The sequence below is a fragment of the Zootoca vivipara genome, chromosome 8 (genome assembly GCF_965207765.1).
Source record: "Zootoca vivipara chromosome 8, rZooViv2.hap1.1, whole genome shotgun sequence".
NCBI classification, from domain to species: domain Eukaryota; kingdom Metazoa; phylum Chordata; class Lepidosauria; order Squamata; family Lacertidae; genus Zootoca; species Zootoca vivipara.
Genome location: NC_142591.1, coordinates 4,892,759 through 4,919,008, shown reverse-complemented (window position 1 = coordinate 4,919,008; position 26,250 = coordinate 4,892,759). Strand labels below are relative to the sequence as shown.

At 42.0% G+C, this 26,250-nt stretch overlaps 2 protein-coding genes and 1 pseudogene across 3 annotated transcripts in view; all 3 read right to left on the bottom strand.

Annotated features, from left to right (window-relative positions):
* Positions 1 to 5,261, bottom strand: part of LOC118079302 (protocadherin gamma-C5) — a 274,853-nt gene extending 269,592 nt beyond the window's left edge. The window contains exon 1 of the mRNA XM_088675037.1: positions 2,770 to 5,261. Within this exon, the coding sequence (XP_088531163.1) occupies positions 2,770 to 5,187 (2,418 nt within the window). The 5' untranslated portion in view covers positions 5,188 to 5,261. The remainder of the gene's footprint in view (positions 1 to 2,769) is intronic.
* A 1,114-nt stretch (positions 5,262 to 6,375) lies between these two features.
* LOC132592569 (protocadherin gamma-A12 pseudogene) lies at positions 6,376 to 11,678 on the bottom strand (annotated as a pseudogene). Its single transcript, XR_015951308.1, has one exon. The product of XR_015951308.1 is annotated as a protocadherin gamma-A12 pseudogene (transcript).
* A 4,098-nt stretch (positions 11,679 to 15,776) lies between these two features.
* LOC118079388 (uncharacterized) overlaps positions 15,777 to 26,250 on the bottom strand; it is a 47,595-nt gene continuing 37,121 nt past the window's right edge. The window contains exon 5 of the mRNA XM_088676017.1: positions 15,777 to 18,332. Within this exon, the coding sequence (XP_088532143.1) occupies positions 18,213 to 18,332 (120 nt within the window). The 3' untranslated portion in view covers positions 15,777 to 18,212. The remainder of the gene's footprint in view (positions 18,333 to 26,250) is intronic.

The following is a 26,250-nucleotide window of genomic DNA, read 5'->3' as shown; positions in this document are numbered from 1 at the left end:
GCAACGGTGTGTTTGTAAAAGGAAATGCAAATTCTGTAACAAAAATATGTGTTTATGTAGATGGCGTGTTAACTTCTACAAAAACTAAACAGGAATATAAACAAATAGTGTCACAGTTACAGAGAAAATTTGATGTGGTTGAATTGGGCATAGAAAAGACCCTGATGTTGGGAAAGATTGAGGGCACTAGGAGAAGGGGACAACAGAGGACGAGATGGTTGGACAGTGTTCTCGAAGCTACGAACATGAGTTTGACCAAACTGCGGGAGGCAGTGCAAGACAGGAGTGCCTGGTGTGCTCTGGTGCATGGGGTCACGAAGAGTTGGACACAACTAAACGACTAAACAACAACAACAAAAATTACTTATCCATGCAAATTGAGAAAGGCAAAAGCCTATGGTGTGTGGTTTCACATTTACAGATGAAGATAAGCCATTTCTTAACAAAATGTGTATCGTTCTGCCATAGGCAAGCTTAATTTCATTCAAAGAATTTCAAGACCAGATATAACGTATGCTTTTCATTTTCTGGCAAAATTTGTGGAAGAGCCCACTATGCAATGTTTTTCTACTCTTAAAAGAGTGGTAATGTATCTCAAACATACAAAACATTATAGGTTGCAGTTTACATCATGGATTGACAAAGGTTTTGAAATTTTCTGTGATGCATCTCATGCAGTGGAGCAAAATAATTACAGAGGTGTGTCTGGTATGATGTTTTTTTTATAACGGGTGTCTTTTTGAATGGAAGTCTCAAAATGAAACAATTATTTGTCTCTCCACAACTGAGAGTGAACTGTGCGCATGTGTTCAGGCCATTTGTGATACTGAATGGTATTTACAAGTATCTGAAGATTTGAAGATGCAAGTAACATTACCAGTGAAAGTTTATCTTGATTCCCAGAGCAGACTCGCTATTCTGTGTTCAGAAACTAATACACAGCGCACTAGAGTATTGAGATTACATTTGCAATTTGTAAAGAAAATGATTGCTGGCGAAACAATTGTATTTCAGTATGTTCCGGGTGACAGTCAAATTGCGGATATTTTTACTAAAACGCTTCCAAAGGTCACACATGAAAGACATGTACAAAATATGCTTGATGTTGTTCCACAATAATGAACCGCAGGGGAAATGTTGAGTGAACAGTTTGAGATTCATTACTGTTCCACAGAAATGTGTATCTCTTTAAAAGAAAGAAGGAAATGTAGTGACCTAGTTTTGCAGCTGTGGGGCAGTACAGCAGCTGATGTTAAGTTTGTATTGATTTAAGGCATGTCAGTAATCGCATACAGTATATGAGTAGTCTGCGTACCTTGCTCAGTACCCTGGGTGGTGGGTCTCTGGATGGGTCATGTTTCTGTAAAGTTCTTATGATTAGTGTAACTTCTGTTATTTTTCTTTAATTAAATCCACTCCTGATTATACTTTGCAGTCTCCCCAAAATGCTTTTTGTTGTGCAATAGTTACTCTGCTTAAATACGCCAACACTCCCTGTGGTTGGACTGCTCTTCTGCCTGGGTATGTCAGTTTAGTCCAATATGGAGTTAAAGATTTAAAAGCTTGGTTCTTTTAAAACTCTCAATTAAGATCCAGGCAGTGGAACTAGTCTTCTTTTACTTTCCCGAAAAAGCATGTGATAGAGTAGAATGTGAGGTATAATCTACAATCATGAAAAAATGAACTTTAGTGTTGCAGATACACAGAAGCTCAGCTGCATTTTAAGAGGGTCTTATTAGAGAGTATGAAGTTGTTGCTTTATTCTTGATCCCCTACTCCTGTTTCCCTACAACTGGTTCAGCTATCTATCCCCTTACCTAAAATTCTCTAGGCATCTCCCACCTTGACTACCGCTATGTTTTATTCTCTGGCTTGGACTTTGAAGCAGATGAAGACCTCCCTGTTTCTTCTTCTTCTTGTTTTAATACTGTTATGAGTTTGGAGGGAAAAGAAGGCTGTATGTCTTGCCCCCCTTCTAATTCATGGATCCAGCATGGATTTAATTCCTGGAATAGCTAGGCTAACTTCCTGATAAGATAATGGCCCTCTAAGTGTGGACCTTTAAGGTAAAAAAGGAAGTGTCTCTGTGCCGCATGACAAAGGCTTCCCTCCCTCAACAAACCGTTAGCTAGAAAGACAAAGGCCAGAATTGAGAGTTTAGTTACGTGAGATGAAAGGTAGAAGAGAGTGTGCAGGCTGGGAAGCTGGGATACAAAGTTACGCCTGATTTCTGCTTGAATACAAGGTTTGGCTATGGCGGAAGCAAAACCCCTCCATCATAGGCTCAGGTTGTGTATATGTGTAAATAAACAATATATCATAGACACCACAGTCTCCACTGTTCCTCATTCCAAAAGGAAACATGAACCTGGAATCCATGGAATTTCACATTGCTTGGAGATTGGGGTGGCAACAATACATATGAAGATCCACTACCATTTAAACACAAACATTAAACAAAGGAGATGTTTCTTAAGAAGTGTGTTAAACTTAGATTAAATGTGAAACAGCAAATTACAGTGTGAATAAGTAAAAAAAGGCAAAATTATCTTCAAGATTATAAAGATTTGTTAAATGTTTCAGTTCTTACAGTGATTCTTACAGAAACACTTGTTCAGCTGCAGTGAAGTTATTCTTGAACATTAAATAAAGGGTAAAAATAATACAACTAGATAAATATATTGACATAATCTTAGAGAGCAATTTTCACACAAATATTCATCACCAATTTATAAAACCTTTTCAAAGTTTAGTGAATGCAAAACATACCTGTTTGCAGCTCTGCCCTTCCTTATTGATATTTGAATCATTTGCAGTAAACAGAGGTCCAGAGATTTGAGAAGCCTGATGTCCTGTCAGTGTGTTTGTACAGCTTTCAATGGGGAAAAAAATCTGACTTTTCCGAGAGCCCGAACTGATTGAAAATTCATGGCAATAAGTCTGAAGAAATGCCCTGACTCCATCAATGCCTACAAACTGTGAAACAGGAACCCCATTTAAATTTACACTTCCAGTGTCACATAACTGAGAATGTCTCCACTTACGAAGCCTTAGTACCAATAATACAAGGAGGAAAGTGAAGAACAAGCAGGAGACAAAAGCCACTGCAGTCACCAGGTAGAAAGTGAGGTCAGACTCAAGACTGATAGGAGCTGAGATGGTGCCCAGATCAGTGAGCATGTCAGGGATGCTGTCAGCCAAGACCACAGTAACAGTGACTGAAACCGACATTGGAGGCTGCCCATTGTCCTTGACTAAAACCACCAGGCTTTGCTTGAGGGCATCTTTCTCCAGAAAGAAGCGGGCTGTCCTGATCTCTCCCGTGTGGAGCCCCAGAGTGAAGAGCCCTGGCTCAGTGGCCTTGATCAGCTGGTAGGAGAGCCAGGCATTCTGGCCAGAGTCCGCATCCACGGCCACCACCTTAGTAACCAGGTAGCCTGGCTCAGAGGAGCGAGGGGCCAGCTCTATCCCCGTGGAGCCGTCGGTGGGAGGGGAGGGGTATAGGATTTGGGGAGCATTGTCATTTTGGTCCAGGATGAAGAGAGTCACTGAGACATTGGAGCTGAGTGGTGGAGAACCTCCGTCTTGGGCTTTGACCAGGAACTTAATCTCTTGAATCTCTTCATAATCAAAAGACCGTAAGACATAGATTACTCCAGTCTCAGAGTTTATAGAAAGGCAGGAGGAGAAGAAGGAGTAACTCATCTCACCTTCAGTGATTGAATAAGTAATTTTGCCATTCATCTCCCAGTCAGGATCAGTTGCTTTTAGTGTTAAAACAGAGGCTCCAGCTGAAGTATTTTCTGTAATTGAAGTAATATAGGACTTCTTTTTAAAGGTGGGTGGATTGTCATTTTTATCTAGTATTTTCAGTTGAATAGTGGTGGTTGTGGAGAGAGGAGGATTTCCTTTATCTGTTGCAATAACTGTAACATTGTAATTAGATACATCTTCTCGGTCCAGGGCTCTGCCAGTCACTAAACTGTAATAATTATCAAACGTTTTCTCTAAATGAAATGGTGGGTTGCCAAAGATGGAGCAGGTAACCAGCCCATTGTCTTCAGAATCTCTGTCTATTACTTTTAACAGGGCAATTATCGTTCCTTCTGGGCAGTCTTCACTCACAGCATTAGTAAGAGATGTGACTGCAATTTCTGGTGCATTATCATTTACATCAGTAATAGCCAACAAAATATTCGCTCGACCCGATAAGCCTCTTCCATCACGAGCTTGGACCTCCATTTCATACAAAGCACATTCTTCAAAATCTATCTCCTGCCTCACCCTTACTTCTCCAGTTCTCGGATCCAAATGGAAACTATTTGAAGCCTTTTCTGATACCTGCCTGAATGCATATGTTATCTCTGAATTAATGCCTTCATCCAGATCAGTAGCATGGACTGCTACAAGCAGGGAATTAACAGGAATGTTTTCTGCAGTGGTCACTTTATAAACAGATTCTGAAAAAACTGGCGCATTGTCATTTGCATCTTCAACAGAAACTTTGATGTGTGCAGTTCCGGATTTGACAGGATTCCCCCCATCACTGGCTGTAAGGATTAAGTCATGGAAAGCTTCTACTTCTCGGTCCATAGACTTTTCCAGTACTAACTCAGCATATTTGGCTCCACTTGCTGTCATTTGCACATCAAGAAAGAAGTGTCTGTTAGGGCTGATTTGATAGCTCTGTAAAGCGTTCACTCCTAAATCTGGGTCCTGTGCATCTGGAAGGAGGAATCGGGATCCCACAGGTGTACTTTCTGGGATATTTAGCTGCAATGTCTCCACTTGGAAGGCTGGCGCATTGTCATTGATATCTTCGATTTCAATTTCTACTGTATAGACTTTTAGCTGCTCCTGAATAAGAATCTCCAACTTCAAAATACAAGTTAACAGACGTCCACATATTTCTTCTCTATCTAGTCTTTCATTAATATATAAATGGCCATTTTGGAAATTGAGGGCAAAATATTGTGTCCTACCTTCTGTAATAATCTGGACACCGCCAGGCAAGAGTTGCTTCATATCCAATCCCAGATCCTGTGAGATATCCCCAACAAAAGAACCTTCCTGCAGTTCCTCAGGAACTGAATAATGGATCTGTCCAGCAACTGCCTGAAAAACAGCTAGCAGTACAAGGCAGGATGACCGTCTCCTTCTATCCAAGAGTATTTGTATACAAGCCATTTCAGCCTCTGCCAGGTCCTATCAGTCCATAGATAACAAGCACCAGTGTTTAAAGGCTCTCTTAATAGACTAATGTGCCTGTTTAAGGCTTCCTTTTATTTTCCATCAAACAAGATCCTCCTTTTTCTTTTAGGTCAGAGATTATAATAAACCTTTTGTGTCTTTGCATCTCCGTGATCTATCTGGTTCAATCCAGTTTCTCTCCTCCTTGGTGAACAGTGACACCCAATGGATCAGTCAGTAAATGCAGTGTTTTAAAAAGCTTTACAAAATAACATTTCATTCCTTTTTATTTAATAACAGGTATAAAAACAAACTTCCATTAACGTACTGCATCCCGTCTAGAAAGCTCAATGGAGATTGGGTAAGCACCACAATGGATGAGAAACACAGTGCAGCTCCTCTTCAGCAGGATTGTGTCAAAAGTAATCAGTGACTATTGATCTAATGACAATTTCCACCTTAGTTTTTTTAATCAACCTAATTCAGAGTGCAATCACATGGTTTTTTTGAAGTGTCTTCTCCCAGTGTGGGAGTAGGGTTGCTGGAATGAGGGAGGGAAGGGGCGGAGCCGTGTGTGTGTGTTTAGAGATGTGGGCTCAGATTTTATGCTGGATAGCCTTGCCTACATCTTCACTCAGAGGTAACCTGCTGGTGAATATTTAGTGTGTAGGGTGGTAGAAGACAGCAGCCAGTGAGGGAAAAGCACTCTGCACCTGCTCAGACATGCTTTTCTTTCCATATAATAGTATCAGGTCTGCTATTGAAGACAGATTCTTAGACTAAGTACTGGAGGGTTCTTACTCAAATTAAGTCAGGGAAGACAGAGGCAAGAATTTTGTTGTTTAGTCGTGTCCGACTCTTCATGACCCCATGGACCTGAGCATGCCAGGCACTGCTGTCTTCCACTGCCTCCCGCAGTTTGGTCAAACTCATGTTCGTAGCTTCGAGAACACTGTCCAACCATCTCATCCTCTGTCGTCCCCTTCTCCTAGTGCCCTCAATCTTTCCCAACATCAGGGTCTTTTCCAGGGAGTCTTCTCTTCTCATGAGGTGGCCAAAGTATTGGAGCCTCAGCTTCAGGATCTGTCCTTCCAGTGAGCACTCAGGGCTGATCTCCTTCAGAATGGATAAGTTTGATCTTCTTGAAGTCCATGGGACTCTCAAGAGTCTCCTCCAGCACCATAATTCAAAAGTATCAATCCTTTGGCGATCAGCCTTCTTTATGGTCCAGCTCTCACTTCCATACATCACTACTGGGAAAACCATAGCTTTAACTATACGGACCTTTGTTGGCAAGGTGATGTCTCTGCTTTTGAAGATGCTGTCTAGGTTTGTCATTGCTTTTCCCCCAAGAAGCAGGTATCTTTTAATTTCGTGACTGCTGTCACCATCTGCAGTGATCATGGAACCCAAGACTAAGTACTGGAGGGTCCTTACACAAATTAAGTCAGGGAAGACAGAGGCAAGAATAGTTTGCCTTAGAAAGAAAGAGAGGGAGTTACTGGAGGAGGGAAAATGAAGAGTGGCCGGTGAGTTATGCTGATATTTGACTAGTCATTTATTATTATGCTTTGCTTCTCCTTCTTTGTAAAATGGGGCTCTAGCCTCTTTGACAGTCTTGTTACTGAAGGAGGGCTTATAAAATTGTCAATCAATTAAACATGCTGCATGTACTGTAGGTGTGCTATGTGTATTTGACTGTCATCGGTTATCTTATTTGGAACCACCTGCTTGCATACACTTTTAGTGTTTGTTTTGAAACACCTTTAAATCTGAATTTTGTTGGGCCACCTTTGCCCTCTGGATCACTGTGCTAGACTAGCCCCACCCACTCATGCACAACAATGCGTTGAATGCTAAATTGTCTACAACTTTGTGGGGTCAGTTTCAGCTTCTGCAGCCTGAAGACACGGGCAGGGTGCTTGCAGGGGTGCCCTCTCAATCCCTGCCAATATTGAGCCTGGGGGTTGACTGGATGGGTCCAAGCAGCAACGGTCTTTATTTTTATTTTTGCATGAGGGAGTGGCACTTAAAGAACTTGGTGTGGGCACTACTGAAAAAGCCAGCCCTGGACAAATTGGCTTGCAGCAACTATTACCAAGTCTCAAGTAGCTTCATTCTGGGGAAAGTGAAAGAGTTGTGGTGGAACAACTGCAGCATTCCTGGATGAGAATGATTTTCTGGATCCATTCCAGTCTGGTTGATGCCTGAGTTCAGGACTGAATAAGCCTTGGTCTCTCTGATGGATGACAATCCTTGATTCTTTTGCTTGATATCTCAGCAGCTTTCCGTACCATTGATAAAGTGCACCAGTGAAGACATCTTGGACCCTGGCCCCTCTCTGGTGTGTGCAGCAATGTGCAAATGTGGCTTGAAATGCAGCTAGGAAAATCTACCTCGCTGTGTTTTAAGCTGCTAGCGTTTACATAGCCTTAGTGTACACCAACAGACAAGGATGGTATAAAATTCACTAGCTCCCAGGGGATTAGCAATCTTCCCTTCCCTCCCTCAATATCCCCTCTACCCAAGCACAGGCATCTCATCTTAAGAATCATAGTGGGAAAGAATCCATTTTTATATTGTGTTGCATTGCTGTCAAATGGCTACTGGAGTACAAGTAGATTCAGGTTTGGTGGTCAGTCTCAGCTTCAGGTTTGGGAGGGCCCTTGGGCAGGACCTTGCTCAGTAAGCCCACCTGCTCCCCACTCCCATAATCACCAGGTGCTACTGTGTTCCCCCAAGCCGGAAAGGACAGGATAGCCTTCTGGTCATTGTGTGGTCTGACCTGACCTAAGTGTGTGGTCTGACCTGACAACCACCTACTAACTAAACCCAGTTCACTAATATATGGAGACTTTTCTTTTCAGTTCTGGTGCCTCAATTGTGGTCCAGCAGAGTTTTTGTAATGACAGTAGAAAAGAAGTGTTCCAAAAGTGCGGAAGGCAAGAAGTTAAGGAAATGCCAGCAGAGAACAGAAACCAAGGATTGATCAGTTGTAGCCAGATTTGTTGAATGTTAAGGAAAGTTACTTTGTTTGTAGCAGCAAATATTTCAGTTGCATGCTCTATTTATTTAAAACTATCTTTCACCAGAGATTTCAAGACAATTTAGAAAAATTAGAACAAGTAGAACAATAATAAATACACTCAGCTCTTGCCTCCTCCAGCCGTGATCAGTGACCAGAGGGAGAGGTGAGCAATGGCAGCTGCACATTTTTCTCCCTCCTATCCCTGCTCACTGACTCAGAGACAGCATCCGAACAAGCAAGGAGAAGCACCTGGAATCGGAGACCTCAGGGATTGCTCGTGGGCCCCTTGCTGTGGCCCAATAATGCCAGTTCCCAATGCCAGCTTGACTTAGGGTAGTTCAAGCAGCTACTTGCCAAGAGCAATGAACCTCTCCCTGCTGATATAGATAAATCCAACCCAGTAACGAACCCAAATGCCATCTATTAAGGAAATACTTTAATAGGACCTCTTGTCTGCAAGTGATTGTTCCTTTATGCCCATTTCTTTCCCATTATTTGCCACTAAAAAATTCAGCCATGGTCGCTAGACAGCAAATAAAGTGCAAATACCACTCACTTTCTGAATTTAGGGAGTGCAAATCAACTAATGTTTGGTGGCGTACTATACTGAAAATACATGGCTGAACCCTAGTAAATTAAATACAAATCCACTTTGCACAATTCTTAGCTCAGTGCTCAATGAGCTCTGCAGACTGTATCACATTCAACTTGTTTCTGCTTTGTACATTGTAAAATGTGAGCAATCTTAATTTTAGAAAATGAAACTCACCTGCTCAGAGTTTTGTCGTACTGTATCAGTGCTTGGATCTTCCATGGTTAATAAAGGACCTAAATTATCAGCCAGTGGATGAGATGCGAGAATATCTGTACAACTTCCAATTGGAAAAACAATTTTATTGTTTTGGGAGCAGGTAGTTAGTGAGCCATCAGGGCAGTAAGACTGAAGGAAAGCCCGGACACCATCAATGCCCACAAACTGTGAAACAGGTACTCCATTGAAATTTCCAAATCCTGAGCCACACGATTGTGAGTTTCTCCACCTATAAAGTCTAAAAGCTAGTAACAAAAGCAGAAAGGTGAAGAACAAGCAGGAGATAGCAGCTACTGCAGTCACCAGGTACGAAGTGAGCTGACCATCAGATTGTGGGTCTTCAGATACTGAGATGCTGCTCAGGTCCGAGAGGATTGCAGGGATGGTGTCAGCCAGCACCACAGTCAGAGTGGCTGAAGCAGAGAGAGGTGGCTGCCCATTGTCCTTCACTAAAACCACCAGGCTTTGCTTGAGAGTATCTTTCTCCAGAAAGAAACGGGCTGTCCTGATCTCTCCCGTGTGGAGCCCCAGAGTGAAGAGCCCTGGCTCAGTGGCCTTGATCAGCTGGTAGGAGAGCCAGGCATTCTGGCCAGAGTCTGCATCCACGGCCACCACCTTAGTGACCAGGTAGCCTGGCTCAGAGGAGTGAGGGGCCAGCTCTATCCCCGTGGAGCCATCAGTGGGAGGGGAGGGGTACAGGATTTGGGGAGCATTGTCATTCTGGTCCAGGATGAAGAGAGTCACCGAGACGTTGGAGCTGAGTGGTGGAGAACCTCCGTCCTGGGCCATGACCAGGAAATTAATCTCCCTGATCTCTTCATAGTCAAAGGAGTGTAGGGCATAGATTGCTCCAGTTTCAGAGTTAATTGAGAGGTAGGTAGGAAGGAAGGAATTTCTAACTATAGTCTCATGCTCACTGATCTGAGAGTAAGTCCCATTGAGCTCATTGGAATTCACTTCCGAGTAGACTTTCTTAGTGTTGGGCTGCACAATATCTCTTTCGATGATCGAGTAAATTATTCTGCCATTTTCCTCACAATCAGAGTCATGTGCCTTCAAAATAGTAATGAATTCACTTCTGTGGTTATTTTCCTCAAGATAAAAAGTGAATGCTATATTTTTAAAGGTGGGTGGGTTGTCATTTTCATCTAATATTTCTAGTGGGAAGTAAGCAGTTGTCGAGAGAGAAGGAGCCCCTTGGTCACTTGCTATTATTGTGATGTTATATTCTGAGACCCTCTCCCTGTCAAGGACACTTGCAATCTCCAAGTTGTAATAATTGTCAAATGCTTTCTTCAACAGAAACGGAAGTCCTGCTGGTATAGAACATGAGACCTCTCCATTTTCCCCATCATCTCTGTCATTTATATTTATAAGACCTATTACAGTTCCTGGAGGAGAACTTTCTGCAACCTTGCTGAAAAGTGGTGTAATTGCAATCTCTGGTGGATTGTCATTCGCATCCATGACTCTTAGGACTACTCTAGCGCGAGTAGACAAGCCAGCCCCATCTTGTGCTTGGACTTCCATTTCATGTGCTATAGATTCTTCAAAGTCAATATTCCCAATGACTGATATCTGCCCTGTTGCGGAATCCAAGTGGAATATTTTGGAAGCTTTGTCTGAAATTTTTCTGAATGAATACATTACCTTTGAGTTTATTCCCTCATCGAGGTCAGTTGCATTCAGAATTAACACGTTCGACCCTAGAAGCATGTTTTCCATAACGTCCGCTTCATACAGAGACTTACTGAAAATGGGAGCATTGTCATTTACATCTGCAACAGCAACACGGATTTGCACAGTCCCAGACCTGGCAGGTTCTCCTTTGTCAGCAGCAGTGAGAATTAGTTGGTGCACTTTTTGTTCTTCTCGATCTAACAGCTTTTCTAGGACTAGTTCTGCATATTTGATCCCATCAGCTCCAGCTTGTACATCCAGGGAAAAGTGTCTGTTGCTACTGAGATGGTAGCTCTGGAGAGAATTAGTCCCTAGATCTGGATCCTGAGCCCCTGGTAAAAGAAACCTTGCCCCATGACCTGAGTTTTCAGCAATTGTTAATTCAAACTCTTCTACAGGGAAGCTGGGTGAGTTGTCATTAATATCAGTTATTTCAACTTTAGCCATAAAAAACTTCACTTTATCCTTCACAAGAATCTCAAAATTTAACAGACATTTTTCTACCTGGTGGCAAATCTGCTCCCTATCAATTACTTCCTTGATAAACAAATGTCCATTTCTCAAATCAAGTGAAAAATATTGCTTCATACCTCTGGAAATTATCCGGGTGTCTCCACTTGATAACTCCTTTATGCTCAGTCCAAGATCCTTTCCAATATCTCCTACGAAAGAACCTTTCTCCATTTCCTCAGGAATCAAATAATGTATTTGCCCGGAAGCTACCTCCCAGACCATCACCAGCACAAAGCAAAGCACACTATTCTTTTGATAGCATAGAATCCTTCCAGCCATTTCCAGGTAGACTGTTAGATTGTTGTGCCCTTATTGTTCAGTTTGGACCTTATAAAGGTTCCAAGCGCTACCTAGATATTTCCTCCTGCAAATTCAGACTTGCTGAATGTGAATGTGAGCTTTGTGTATTCTTTGCCGAATGAGAGCAGAACAGGGTTTGTAGTTCTTGGCTTATGAGCAAACAGCGACACTTAGAGGTTCAATGAATAATTACACCAGTTTTAGTCCTTCCTCAGTGGTTTTTTTTTGGGGGGGGGAAGACTTCAAGCAAAACCCAACTAATTTTAGATAATAGTCTATTATTCCTAAGGAACATCAAATAGCAACTAGTCCTGTGTACCAAATTGCTTTACAATTTTTAGGTCAACCTATGGAAAGGTGCTGTTATATTAATTGTTCTGATCTATCTCCCAATTTCATGCCTATGATGTGCAAGGTAGGTATGTTTTCTTACATCTGATGAACTGGGCCACAAAACCATAATGAAGGGGCCACAAAACTGTTGTTTCTTTCTACAACAAGCTAACAAGCTAGCATGACTATCCCTCTGAATATGTTTCCCCATTGTTCCTATTTCATATCAGTAATAATAATAATAATTTTATTATTTATACCCCACTGATCTAGCTAGCTTGCCTTAGAGTATTGAAAATAAACACCGAGCATGCAATAAATCCATATATAATACTGGGAGAAAGCACGTGAGAGGGGACAGATTTTGAACTATAATCTTTTTTAATTTTCTATTTTCATTATCAGTTGTAGAAGGGGAGTATGTTTAGTAAAACAGTGAATTTTTAAGTGTTCTACAATGCATGAATGGACTTCATAAAGAAAGATTCTAAAGTGAGTGATTATATTGCATGATCCATGGGGATTAGTGGGGTTAGAATCCAGCACATCTCTGGCTGAGCCAAGAGGTTCTTGGTGCAACCAGGCTACCCTGCTATAACTCCCCATCCTCAGCTCAGACGAATATATGCTGGTGTATCTCCCCCTTCCAGGGCCAGCTGGGACCCAGGCAGCTGAGCCAAGCCAGACAGATCTTAAGCTGGTTTAAGTCCTGGAAAGTGGGCATGGAAAGGGCATGGTGGGGGAGGAGCTGGGGGGAGGACTTAGGCTGGATCCTAAGCTCATTGAGTAGGGTCAGATAACCCAGGTTAGCAAAGTAGGTTGGCAAGGAGGGTGATGTAACCCAAATCCATTTTCGAGGCTTGTTTTCCCTCCACCAGGCTTAGACATGCTTCAGAATGGAGTTTGGCTCTGGCATACTTTACCCCAGCTTAACTCCACACCAGGTTTTTATGTATAGGATTGCCCTAACACTAATCCTGCCTATGTATTACTATTTGTTCTCTGAGAGCCAGTGTGGTGTTGTGGTTTGAGTGTCAGCAGGGCCATCTTAAACATGCCCGGCGCCCTTGCACCGTGGTGCGACGGATCCCTCTGGCGCCTTCCCCCCGCCCCGTTTCCCAGCGCGGCACCACCCAGCCTGCCGTAGGGCCGGCCCTGGGCCAGGGGGCGCTGCCCGCCCCCTGTTGCAACGCTCCTGCGTGCGACGGAGGCGGCCCCAGGCCCACGCACCTCCGGAGAGCGGCCTGAAGCCGCTGAACAGCGGAGGCGCGCCTGGGGCAGCCTCAGCCGCGCCTCTCAGAAAGAAAATGAATTTTAGTTCCCCCAAAACAAGGGAAGAAGACAGGGTTGATATTTAACCTTCTTGGGGCACAATTCAAATCCTGATAAAAGTCAGAAATACCCAAACATTTGCTGGCATATCTGGTATATCAGGATTTGTGTAGTGCCCCAAAAAGGTGAAATCATATTTAAAGAAGAGTAGTTAAGCCCCTTGTTGAATCAAAGGCAATAGGAGCTCAGGAATTGGACAAAATAGAATATATATTGACTTGGACACCTAGCAATTGTCAGAATAATGTTATTGTCAAAATTCCTGTTCCTGTTCCAGAACTTGCCAACCTCAATCTCTCCCAAACAACTTAAGATCTGGACAACTATGCTCAGTAAATATATTACATGGGGGTAAGAAGCCCAGAGTCAATAATCAGATTCTGTAGATTCCACATTTACAGCCCTTACTTGGATGCAGTTCAGATTAGACATTTATGTTCCTTAATCAATAATGAAGATGGCAAACCTTGTGTAGGCATAGAGTTACTGCACCCATCTTACAGAGCAATTCATTTCTCCCAAGAGAACGAATTTCCTTACAATTTTCAAACCCTTCCCTGCAGGTGGCTCTCAAAATCTGGAACGTATTACAGCTAAATCCCTTTGAGAAACAGACCCCAGAAGTGCAATAAAAACTGGTTTCAGTATAATCAATTAATGCACTTCCTGTTAGATCTGGGGATAGCAGCCCAGGCAACCTGCGGTTTTGTGGGAAATACGATGTTTTTGTTGAGAACCAAGACTATGTGAACTAGGCATTGCAGCCACAGATGATGAAATTGTGGGTGAAAGAAACTTTTTGCTTTTTGTCAGTCCATATATGAGAAATTCTTTAAAACTGATACCTAAATGGTGTCTTACTCCCATGAAACTTTTCAGAATAATTAACACAGCAAGCTCACATTGCTGGAGATTATCTGGCGAACTTGGGAATTACCTTCATATGTGATGGCAGTGCCCAATGGAACAAATCTTTTCGTCAAGTGTATTCTCGGAGATTATACTTACCACAGGTTAACACACCAGTTTTAGCTGTGTTGAACTTTTCTGATGGTCCTAATCAAGATGTGTGGTTTAAAGATCTAATACTCCTACTAGTGGCTACATACTTGGAAGCAGAACACAAATGGTGGACTCTGGAGGGTATATTCCTAAACTCATAGGTGTGTCTGGAAAATTGCTTTAATAAAAAAAAAATCACATCAAATCAGAAAATGAAATAGACTTTGCTTTCCTAGACCGATTGCATGATCCTTACTTATATGGACTGCTGCAAATTTTATTAGTATGGGAATGTATATTTTTACCTGTCTCTTCATTGGAGGGGATTATGGAATTAACTTGGAAACCCAGCAAATATCCTAAGGGTTAAATGTTAAGGTAGTGAATACTTCCTTGTTTATGTAAGAATTGGCACATCTCTTAACCTGTGGTTGACAAGGGGAGTCTACATCAACAGGTGAGTTCATTTCCTTACATTGTTTCTGTAGGTACACCATAAAAGATTCCCAGTCTTTTTTCAAGTCTCTATTGTCTTTATCGTTATTTCTTTCAGTCGGCTTCACCATTTCAGCATATTCCATCAGTTTTTCTTGCCATTGTTCTTTCTTTGGCATTTCATCGCTTTTCCACCTTTGAGCTAGTAGAGTTCTAGCCACTGTTGTAGTATACATAAATAATTTCTTCTTGTCTTTTGGCAAATCTTGACCTGAAATGCCTAATAAGAAAGCTTATGGTCTTTTAACAAAGGTTATCTTAAACGTTCTTTCCATTTCATTATAAATCATATCTCAATAATTTTTAATTATTTTCCCATTCCACCACATGTGAAAGAACATGTCTTCCTTTTCTTTACATTTCCAACACTTATTAGAGCTTCTATATATTTTTGCCATTTTCGCAGGTGTAATATAAATGTAAAGAATATAATAATATATAATAACTTTATTATATTAGGGAATAAGATAATAAGCAGGAGAAGTGAATGCATTACAAACCAGAAGGGGAAGTTGGGGAAGTCATGGGGGAGGGGGTAATTGGGAATATATTTTGTGATTATTTCATCAGCAGTGATTATGTTAAAATTTGTTGTTAAAACTAATAATATTTTTTTTTTTAAAAAAAAAGGATGATAGCCGTCTTCAAATGTTTGAAGGCTTTTCACTTCTTTTTTGTGTCTTCTCTTACTCTGCGCACTTGTAATTTTGTGCTTTTTATTATTTAATAAAGTGTTGTGTGTGTGTGTGTGTGTGTGTATGTGTGTGTGCAGCAGGGGTAGTTATAAAGTGTCCCAGCAGTTAGTAATACAAGTAGTTAATATAGTCAAGCTGAAATATAAAGAGGGAAATTGACAGAATGCCTTCATTCTCCAGGTATCCTCTAAACTCCTCTCCCAATGTTTCTTATACGGAAATGTCTCCAAAGTATTACAACCACAATAGGTTGGTAAAGCAGATCAGGAGAATTTCTTCCCTCTGGCCCATGCCAGGTCTGTAAAACAGGCTGGGGTTTGCGGCCTTGGCATCTGCCTCGCTGATGCTTGCTGCCCCACCCCAGGGATCCTGTTTCACAAAGCATTTCCATCCATAATTTTTAGAAAGTGGTTTTATTATTGTATGAACATACAAAAATGATACTCAAATCTAGCAAACAATATGTAAAAGTACACAGCATCTTTTTTTAATCTTCTCGTAACAAAAAGATGACATTAACAGTGCATAAATAGAAATATGTGCATTCTGTATCTTAAAACTAGCATGTTTCCCTGCTGATTCCAGTTGTATATAAATTGCACTCTTTCCTATCTAACCTCCTGTTTCACTATAATACTACTTGCCACTTCCTTTCATCCACAGACTTCAAAATGCTTTACTATTGTGAATTTTTGTCCTTGTAAGAATATAATACAATTCCCAAAACACAAAGTTTTACTGAAAATTCTATTCCAAACTGCACAACTACATAACCACATAACTGTGAAACCACACTGTTATAATATAGTCTATAATTCCTGTTTTAGAGTGTTTACAGTAGCAGTTTACCATAGGCTGACATCTGGGTTTAACACGAAACAGTCCCTGTCACTGTAGAGATTGGAGATTGGAATCAATTTGGTGTTAAGTCCATCTAGTTACCACAGGAATAGTTCCAAACACCATAAATAAACCAACATTAAAGGCCAGCTTTAAAAAATGTGATTTAGCATAGGTTAAATACAGCATTTCAAATACAGTATGCTTCATTCTTCCATTGCTTCATTCTTCCATTGCTGATTAGCTGGCAAAAAAAATTCTCAGCATCAGGTGCAGACAGTGTTCGAAACTCCCATTGTTCTAGGCGTATTTTGCGACAGGGAATTTCATTAGCACAAGCAGTTTCTGAGCTCTGGGCGGAGTTCTGTGACTAAGATTTCAGATTAAAACTGCAGAGTGGAAGGAAAAGAGAATCCTTTTCTGCCTCCCCACTTCCAGCTACTCTCTGAAGACTGGAGAAGAGACCCTCTTAAGAATATTAGGGGGGTGGGCAGGGGAAGGACTAGACCATGTGAAAAATGAACATAATATTTCAGCTGCAGTTCATTCATTTTCAGTTTTATATTCTTCCTATAAAAAAGCATGCTTAGACATTTCATTGTTGCACCCATAACCTAGGTTTAAGGTGCCTTTTAGCTCCTAGCTTTCATATCTCAGTTTCTAACACTGGCTGCAGATTGTGGGTAAATTGTAGGAAAACAGGAATAGTTAAATTTCAGAGAAAATATTTGTGCATGTATGTGTGTGCACACATGCAGTGTGTGTATGTGGACACAACAGCCTGGTTTGCACAGAACACTAGGCTATGGTTTATTAATTTATGGTTCATTAAACTGCAGCTGACTGTTATGTGTGAACCCAACTCAATAGTTTAACTATGGTTCATTAACCAAAATTTGTAGCTGGTTTATAAATCTTAGTATTAACCACAGTGTAAGTGCTACAGGCCAGCCTGTACCTCCCCCAAAAGCTACAGAGCTGCAGGTGACGCATGGCAAAAACTTCAAACTGTTCTCTAGGCTCGGCTGCTCTTGCTTGTGCTTTTAACTGTTCTGTGATATAATAATCATCTGACCATCTTGATTTAGTTTAGTGCAGGCTTCCTCAAACTCGGCCCTCCAGATGTTTTGAGACTACATTTCCCATCATCCCTGACCACTGGTCCTGCTAGCTAGGGGTCATGGGAATTGTAGGCCAAAAACATCTGGAGGGCCAAGTTTGAGGAATCCTGGTTTAGTGTTATGTGCAAACTAGGCCAATGAAAGAGAAGTTGCTAACACAAATACAACTACAGGAAACGGTAGAATTGAGCATTTAGACAGGAAAGTGCACACACAGTGTAACTATGACTAGAAAATAAAGTGTAGATCCACTGAGAAATGGAAGTCCCATGTGCAAGCTTCACTGAAATAAATGGGAGAAATATTCTCTTACAAAGCTCCCATTCCTTTCAATGTCCCAGTGGACTATGTCCAGGCTTTTCCCCCCTTACTGATTATACTCATTCATGTGTTTCTCTAGGTCTTCAAATGAAGCTACTGGATACTAGTAACAGCTGCATTACAACCAGCAAACAGAATTGAAAATATTTGAAGGAAAGCAGCAAAGCTAGCATAAAAATAAACTAAGGAATAATCACAACAATGAGCATGCAACAAAGTCACCTACATTTCTTTAACAAGCTAGATCAAAAGAGCAGTGGGCTATTGTAAAATCCTACAAAGCATAAATATAATTGTCTACTAGGTCAATGTATGTGGACAATCCAGCTACACATTCTCCTACATAAGCTCCATCGAAATGAATGAGAACAGCACAAGAGCATTTCTGTTGCTTTCTATTTTGCTTGCACAAGAGTTTCCTGGTATCTTTCTCTTTTAGGCAGAGGACCCATTTTTTTTTCAGGCCAGGGGTCAAGTTTCTTCCATGAGACTTGATCATTTGGTTATTTGTCTTCAGAGAAAGAATGATGGATGGAGTTGGTCGTCCTCATCTATTGATAGGTAAGCCAGTCATTTTGACCACAGTTCATATTTGCCCCAGTTGCCTGATTAACAGTGCAACCCGGGGCTCCAGATCTGGGAGCAGATTCTTCAGAGAGAGATGCTCTGGCCTGCAAAGGACATAAAAAAATGCATTGTGATTTTCTGAAAGCTGGTGTGGTTTTCATTAGATAAATGCTGTCAATGCATTAAGCTGCAGTAAGAAGAGTGTAATGAAATGCCATGCTTACCAGACAGGAACATAGCAAACGTTTTCTGAAAACCCAAAATATGAACTGTGTGATACAACAAAGTTGTAGTGCCATGGATGGTAGTACTATGATTTTGGTGACAATCCAGTTGCTTTTCAGCTTGAACGAACTCAAGTCAATGCCTGAGATCATAACAGGGAACTCATTATACCAAAAACAACTATACATTTTGTCCAGCAGCAGCTTTGTAGGATTTATGTTTGCTAATAACCTCCATTTCCAAGCCTTCTTTCCTTCATTAGAGCCACACAAATAGTTGTTAGCTTGCTTACACAATCTGTACCCTACTTTTCTACGAGGCAGCTCACAGCATTTTCAATAAAACAAGAATAAAATCCAAAATCAGGAGAGCAGCCCAGCTCAAAATAAATACACCAGCTAAGAGCCTTTTGCCACAATTACTTACCAACAATCGCCACAAAAAATCATCTACAGCTAAGCCAAGGTTTGGCTTAGATGGTGGAGGGAAATGGAGCATAGCAGTTGATCTAGATGTGCAGGCAAATATGCATGAGAGGACACAACCCTTAAGGCATGCAAGTACCGTAATGATATTTTATCAGCCATATTTTGACTGCTATGGCAGAGAATGATTCCTTCCTGAAACCCTAAAAAGTGTTTGCAATGTTGGGCTAGAGGGACCAATGGTATGGCTTAGTATAAGGCAGCTTTCGATGGACCAACTGAAGTCTTCAAGTGCTCTGCAAAGACAGACCCAGCTTAATTCACATTATAGCAGTCTAATGTGGATATTACTTTGGTGTGGGTTACTGTTGCCAGAACGGGCACAGCTGGCACACTGGTCAGAGTTAATGAATAGGTTCTCCTGCTCAGACTGCCACCTGGAGATCCAGGAGCTTCCTCCCAAATAGCCCCCTGGTTCTTAAGAGAGAGGAGCACAAAGCCATCCCAAACAAATTATGATCTTGGATCATATGATTCCCTGGCCGACAGTACTTCCTTCTTATCTAGATGAAGTTTCAACTTTCATTCTATCTCTATACATTATATGCCTCTACTTTCTCAAGTATCACTCATTGAGTTTAAATGGCTGAATGAAAGATGTGAAGTTACTGCTCTAGTTACTGGGCACCTTAGCACCAAACAAATGACTCCTCATAATTGTCTTCATGATTCTTTTGAGTCTTACACCATACTTGAAAAATTAGTTTTTAGCTTCATAACTCTCACCATTTAAAAAAAATATAAATCTTTTGTTTCCAATTGCTGACTGACAGTCAAATAAAGAATGATGATGATGATCTTTTGTTTCCCAAATAGTTCTCTTACCCAGTTTCTGTTCAGCCAATTTTAGTCTTCTATTCCTGTTGGAAATTGGGACTTCCTTCCAGAAGATTTATAGTATTGTTCTAATACCCATATTCACACCAAGGAATGACATACCTTCAATAACTTCCCATAATTATAATTCTTCCCTTCACCGTATATTCTCCTCCCCTTTAGCAAGAACATAATTTACACAGAGCATTCAGAATATATTCATTAAAAATGTCTCACTACCAATAATGCATTCCAGTTTCATTAATTCACAATCTGTCTTACATTTCTCTAAAATAATATTTACTATGTAGTGATGAATATATTGGATTCTCAATTTACTACCCTATTTAAGCCATATATAGCAAAAGCCCAATTGATTTGCAAATCAAACCTCCAACTTAAAGCATTCTCTCATTTCAGAAAGGCTTCCCTTAGGTAAAATACCCTAACCCAGAGTTATTTTCAGAAGTGGAAAGAATGAATTTCTGGTCAATGTGATTAATGAAGTTTGGTAGTCAATGGAAAGGCAATATAATTGAAGAATCTGCAATGAAATACTGGAATCCATTTTCACAAATGGCATGTTAACTGGTTTTGTCTTTCCCATATATGTAATATTAAATCTGGTCTGAACGTTTGGGGAATGTGCAGTACAACAAAAGGAGGGAAGTATATTGTGTGAGTGTTTTGACTATTGATTCAAAACCCTAAAATGTATTTTATATAATTGATATTTCATTTCTATTCTTTGTATACAGTGGTACCTTGGGTTACAAACTTAATTTGTTCTGGATTGTTCTTAACCTGAGGTGCGCTTTTGCTAATGGGGGTTCCTGCTGCAGCAATGCTGCCGGTGCCCAAATTTTGTTCTCATCCTGGGGCAAAGTTTGCAAACTGAGGTACTACGTCCAGGTTAGTGGAGTTTGTAACCCGAAGTGTTTGTAACCCGAGGTGTTCGTAACCCCAAGTACCACTGTATTGCATTGGTGTTTTATTGCTATGGCCGATGGCTGACACAAATGAAGATTTATTCATTCATTCATTGTGTGAGTGAACCTCAATCCACACAAGCACACCCCATTTAGCACTTTGTTGAATCCCATCCTTAAAAATTATGGGGGGGGGGGGAATTCCCAGCAGTGTTCTCACCTGAACCACATGTTGACTTTCACCTGCATGTCTGGGGACTTCCTCAGATACATTGGAACTCCTTGGATTCTGCTGAGTGTTAGGAGGCTCCACAGAGAAAACAGGAAATAGGGGCCTGAGAAACCGGAACTCGCTGTTCAGAGACCCACCAGCTAAGCACACCTCGTAATTGTAAGCCTGGGATAGAGATCCAGCACCAGGATTCGCAGGGTTCTCCTGGGAATCTGGTCCCACAGGGAAATCGGCTGCAGAGTTGTAGGTTGCTATGAACTTTTCACGTTTCTGCAACTTGATTACAACAAATGCCACTACAGAAATGAGAAAAATACTTGAGATGGCAGCCAAGCAGATGATCAAATACATAGTCAGGTTGGGGTCTTCCTCCTCCGCTGTTTCCTCCTTTGGGAGAGCCACACTTTTCAGATAAGGGTCAGAGAAGCCGTCCACTAGAAGGATTCTGAGCGTGGCAGAGGTGGACTGGGGAGGGTGGCCGTTGTCTTGGACAACCACAATCAGATTCTGCTTGAAGCTGTCTCGGTTATTGACTGGCCTCAGGGTGGTCACTTCTCCATTCTGGGCCCCCACCGTGAACAGACCCGGTTCTGTGGCCTTCAGCAGCTGATAGGAAAGCCAAGAGTTCTGAGCAGAATCCCTGTCCACAGCCACCACCTTGGTGACCAGGTAGCCAGTCTCTGCCCCTCGGGGAACCAGGTCATTCGAGGGGGAAGTGCCATTCTGGAGAGGGTAGAGGATGAAGGGGGCATTGTCGTTTTCATCCACAACCTGAACACAGATTGTAACTTCTGAGCTCAGTGGAGGGGAACCTGAATCCACAGCTCTCACTGTCACATGGAAATCTTTTACTTCCTCATAATCCAGAGACCGAATGGCATACAGGTTCCCCGTTTCAGAGTTGATGGAGATGTAAGCGGATGTGGGGCCATCATTGACCTTCCCAGGCAAAAGCGAGTAGGTCACTTTGGCATTCTGCGCTGTGTCCAGATCAACAGCATGGACCGAATTGATCAGAAGACCAGGAATATTGTTTTCTCTTAACTGCATTTCATAGAATGGCTTTTCAAACACTGGAGGGTTGTCATTGACATCTGAGATTTGAACATGAAGTATTCTTGTGGAAGTGAGTCTGGGAGAGCCTTGGTCTGTGGCTGTGATAGTAATGTTATATTCACTGACTTTTTCTCTGTCCAGTGGCTGTTGGGTCACCAGCTGGTAATAGTTGTTCTCTGTGGGTTTGAGCACAAATGGCAGGTTTACTTCAGTGGTGCAGGCAGTTCTGCCACTTTCTCCAGAGTCCACGTCTGTGACACTAAAGAGGGCCACCACTGTGTCTGGGGGAGAATCCTCAGGTAAGGGACTGGTGATGGATGCAATTGATATCTCTGGAGCATTGTCGTTCTCATCCTCAATCTCTACAATGACTTTACAGTAAGCAGAAAGGCCCCCTCCATCTGTGGCTCTGATCTTCATCTCATAATTTGTGTTTTCTTCATAATCAATTATACCTGAGATAGTAAGTTCCCCAGTATTTTTATTTAACCTGAATGATCTCTGCACATTTTCTGGCACTTGGCTGAATGAGTAAGTGATGTCAGCATTGGAACCAATATCCTTGTCTCTGGCTTCAACTCTTGTGACTAATGTTTCCAATGGGCTGTTTTCCATCAGTTTTTCATGGTACATGGATTTATTAAATAGAGGAGCATTATCATTGATGTCCAGAACGTCTATGATGATTTGTGCTGTTCCAGTTTTGCGGGGTATTCCTCCATCAACAGCTGAAAGGATTAGGAAAACCTGTGCTTCCACCTCACGGTCTAATGGTTTCTCCAATACTAGGTCTGCATATTTAGTACCATCACTGTGACTTTGCACATCCAGCCTAAAATATTTATTAGGACTAAGTGTGTAATTCTGAACAGTATTTTCTCCTTTGTCTGAATCTTGAGCTCTCTCCAAAGGGAATACAGTATTTATGTGAGTTTGCTCAGGTATTTCAAAAATAAATTGATCTTTAGAGAATTTGGGGGAATTATCATTCACATCCTCTATTTGAACTTCAATTCTATATAGCTTCAATGGATCTTCTAGAACAATTTCAGAGAGCAGAACACAATGGTCATTCTGACCACAGAGAGCCTCTCGATCTATTTTTTCCTTTAATATCATGTTGCCAGAATGAGGATCCAGCTGGAAATACTGATTGGTGCTCTTAGAAACCAGCCGGGCTCTCCGATCAGAAAGGTTCTTTGCATCCACTTTCAAATCTTTCAGCACATTAGCCACCAGGGACCCTGCTTTCCTTTCCTCTGGCACTGAATATTGGATGGAATTGCATATTGCCCCATACATGCAGAGAGACAGAAAGAAAAATGTCACTTGCCTGTTCCTGTTATTCATTTCCATTGTTCCAGATTCACTCAAGACAGATTGAAGAACAGAAAAATATGTTGTTGTACTTAGCTGTATCCCTTTGCTGTATTTATTCCTGAAAATGCATACCACTGTCTCCCTCCTCCTGATTTTTGTTGCAATGAAGAGCTGTATCCCTTTTGCTTCCAGATTGTTTTGCCCTTGTCTATGCTTTCCAAACAATCTTTTCTCTAAGAACATGTGCTGTGCAATGGCACCATCTTGTGTTTGAAATACATATAACTGCAATCTTTGTCAGTTAACTGGTCCCCACCCTTTACTATTAATCTCCATACAAAGTTCCTTACAGAGAAAGATATGGATTCAGATCTTGGGGTTTGCAGTTAATGTGAGCCTGTCTAGTGAAGGTGCATAAATAACATTGACCCAATATTAACTGGAAGGTATGGAATGTATATACAAATTCATTATATGAACATGGAATTTTGCACACAGTTCAGGCCATCACTCAACTAAAGCCAGATAATGTAAACTAACCTCTGGATACATTTCACACATTAATGAGACAATATGTGAAAAATACAAACAATTGCCAATAATGGAGGCTGGCATGTTAAGGCAAATGGGGTACTGCCCCATCCACCTCTGTCTTGATGCTTACATACAGTCATACCTTGGTTTAAGTACGCCTCGGTTTGAGTATTTTCAGTTTAAGTACTCTGCAGACCCGTCTGGAACGGATTAATCCACTTTCCATTACTTTCAATGGGAAAGTTTGCTTCAGGTTAAGTACGCTTCCGTTTAAGTACTCCATGGACCATCTGGAACGGATTAATCCACTTTCCATTACTTTCAATGGGAAAGTTCGCTTCAGGTTAAGTAAGCTTCAGGTTATGTACAGACTTCTGGAACCAATTGTGTTTGTAAACTGAGGTACCACTGTACTACCAGTTCTGGAGGTGGCATTGCTCCTCAGGTTCTCCCCACTTAGTTTCAGTGTTGCCCTTGCAGACCTCAGAATGGAGTTTGGATCTTGCTATCATTAGTTCTGGCTCCACCTACTGTTGGTCTCCCTGCCTTCTGCTCTACCAGTCCCAATAGATATGGTGGTGTTAGCTGTATACCTGGGTGGCACCGTGCAAAGGAGGTTAGGGGTCTGAAGCAGGAAAATTAAGTTAGTCATGCTTTACCTGGTGCCCTGTTAATCCCACATGGTGTCAGAATGGAGACTTTTTATGTTCCCTGCAGTCCCCTGAAAGGTAGTCACAGGTTAACACTCAGTGAATACTAGGAGGCCCAGCTACTGCAGCCACAGTGTTTATCTCTCCAAATAACAGGCAAAAGAGAGGCCTTGAAACAGAGAGTACCTGAAGGAAGGCTCTGTTGGTGCAGCTACAGACATGGTATCACTCCAGAAAAGGAGGAAAGAAAACAGAGGGAGAGGAGAGACCTGGAACTAAGAGAGTCCTACAATGACCCATAAAGGTGAGTCCAAGCCATCTATGACCCCATTGAACAGGGCTACTCCATCCCTGGTTGATTTCCACATTGCACGGATAATTTGATTTCCAGCACCCTGAAGGCTGGCCACTTTAGATAAGCAGATTCCAAAGGTTCTTCCAGACATCTGGCCACAGGAACAACAAGTAAACACTCTTTTGTGCACTATGGAGCAAGCAATAGGGAATATAATCCTCTCAAGAAGACTCACAAAAGTTCAGATGAAACAGCTTTAAAACAGACAAAGAAGAGCTAGGGAAGCACTTTTTACCTCATTGCAAAGTAATTTTTGAGCCAGTCTAATTCCACTCTCACAAGCAGGGTGGTCAAAGAAAGAAATCTTGGGAGTCAGCAGGAGGATGCAGCCTAGACACTACAAACTAACTCATGTGATGTTAACCTGGCAAAGGGAGCAAAGGGAAGGAATACAGCAGGTAACCCAAAGACTGCCCTTAGTGTGGAAAGTCACCCTACAGCGAGAAGACAGTCAGACATTATCAGAAAAGGGGGCATTATGCTGCAGTGTGCTGTTCTAAACACATCATAGCACTGATTCTTCAAAAAGACCACCTGGGAGCCATTGGTAATGGTCAGAATGAGCCTCCATGGGTTACCACCATTGCCTTGGGAGAGCTTTCAATTGAATTTTAAATTGTCATGGGGCAGGTGTCAAAGTGACCCCAGGTTCATCGTATAGGAAGCTAAAGGCTTCTACTTCTACAGTGGTACCCCGCAAGATGAATGCCTCGCGCAACGAAAAACTCGCAAGACGACAGCGTTTTGCATTGTGCGAGGCGTCTTGCAAAACGAAGTTTTATATGGCTGTGCTTCGCAGGACGAATAGGGACGCATTACAGTAAAGTCCCTTGCCCTCGCTGCCATGCCGCGCTCGCCCTTGGGGATCCGCTACCGCCCGCTGCCGTTGCTGGCCCAGAATTGGCCCCCTCAGTGCCGCCACACGCTTTCTCCTCACCTTCGGGCCGGCCCAGGATTGCTCCATCCGCCCACGTCCAGTCTGCGAGCTGCTTCTGGGGAAGGAGGGAGGGAGCCTCTCCCTGGCCCTCCTCCTGCTTTCCCCTCCCCAGAGCCTTAAAAACTTCTGGAGCGGCCATGGTGGGTGAGTCGGTGCCTTTTTTTGCATCCCCCCCCCAGGAATGCATTGATTGAATTTCAGTGCATTCCTATGGGAAATCGCACTTTGCAAGACGAAATTATCGCAACACAAAACGACTCGTGGAATGAATTAATTTCGTCTAGCGAGGTACCACTGTACTTTATTTTGCTCTCAGAAGGGGTCGGGTCCTTTTGCAGAGTAAAGCATTCTGGGGGAGGTTGCCCAGGAGAATGCCTGTACCACATCTACTTTTCAGAAACAGCTAAACATCCTTTAAAAATGTTGGAATCCTAGAAGCCAAGACCCCAGTTTTAGGCAAGCACTGTTTGGTGAGAGAACCTC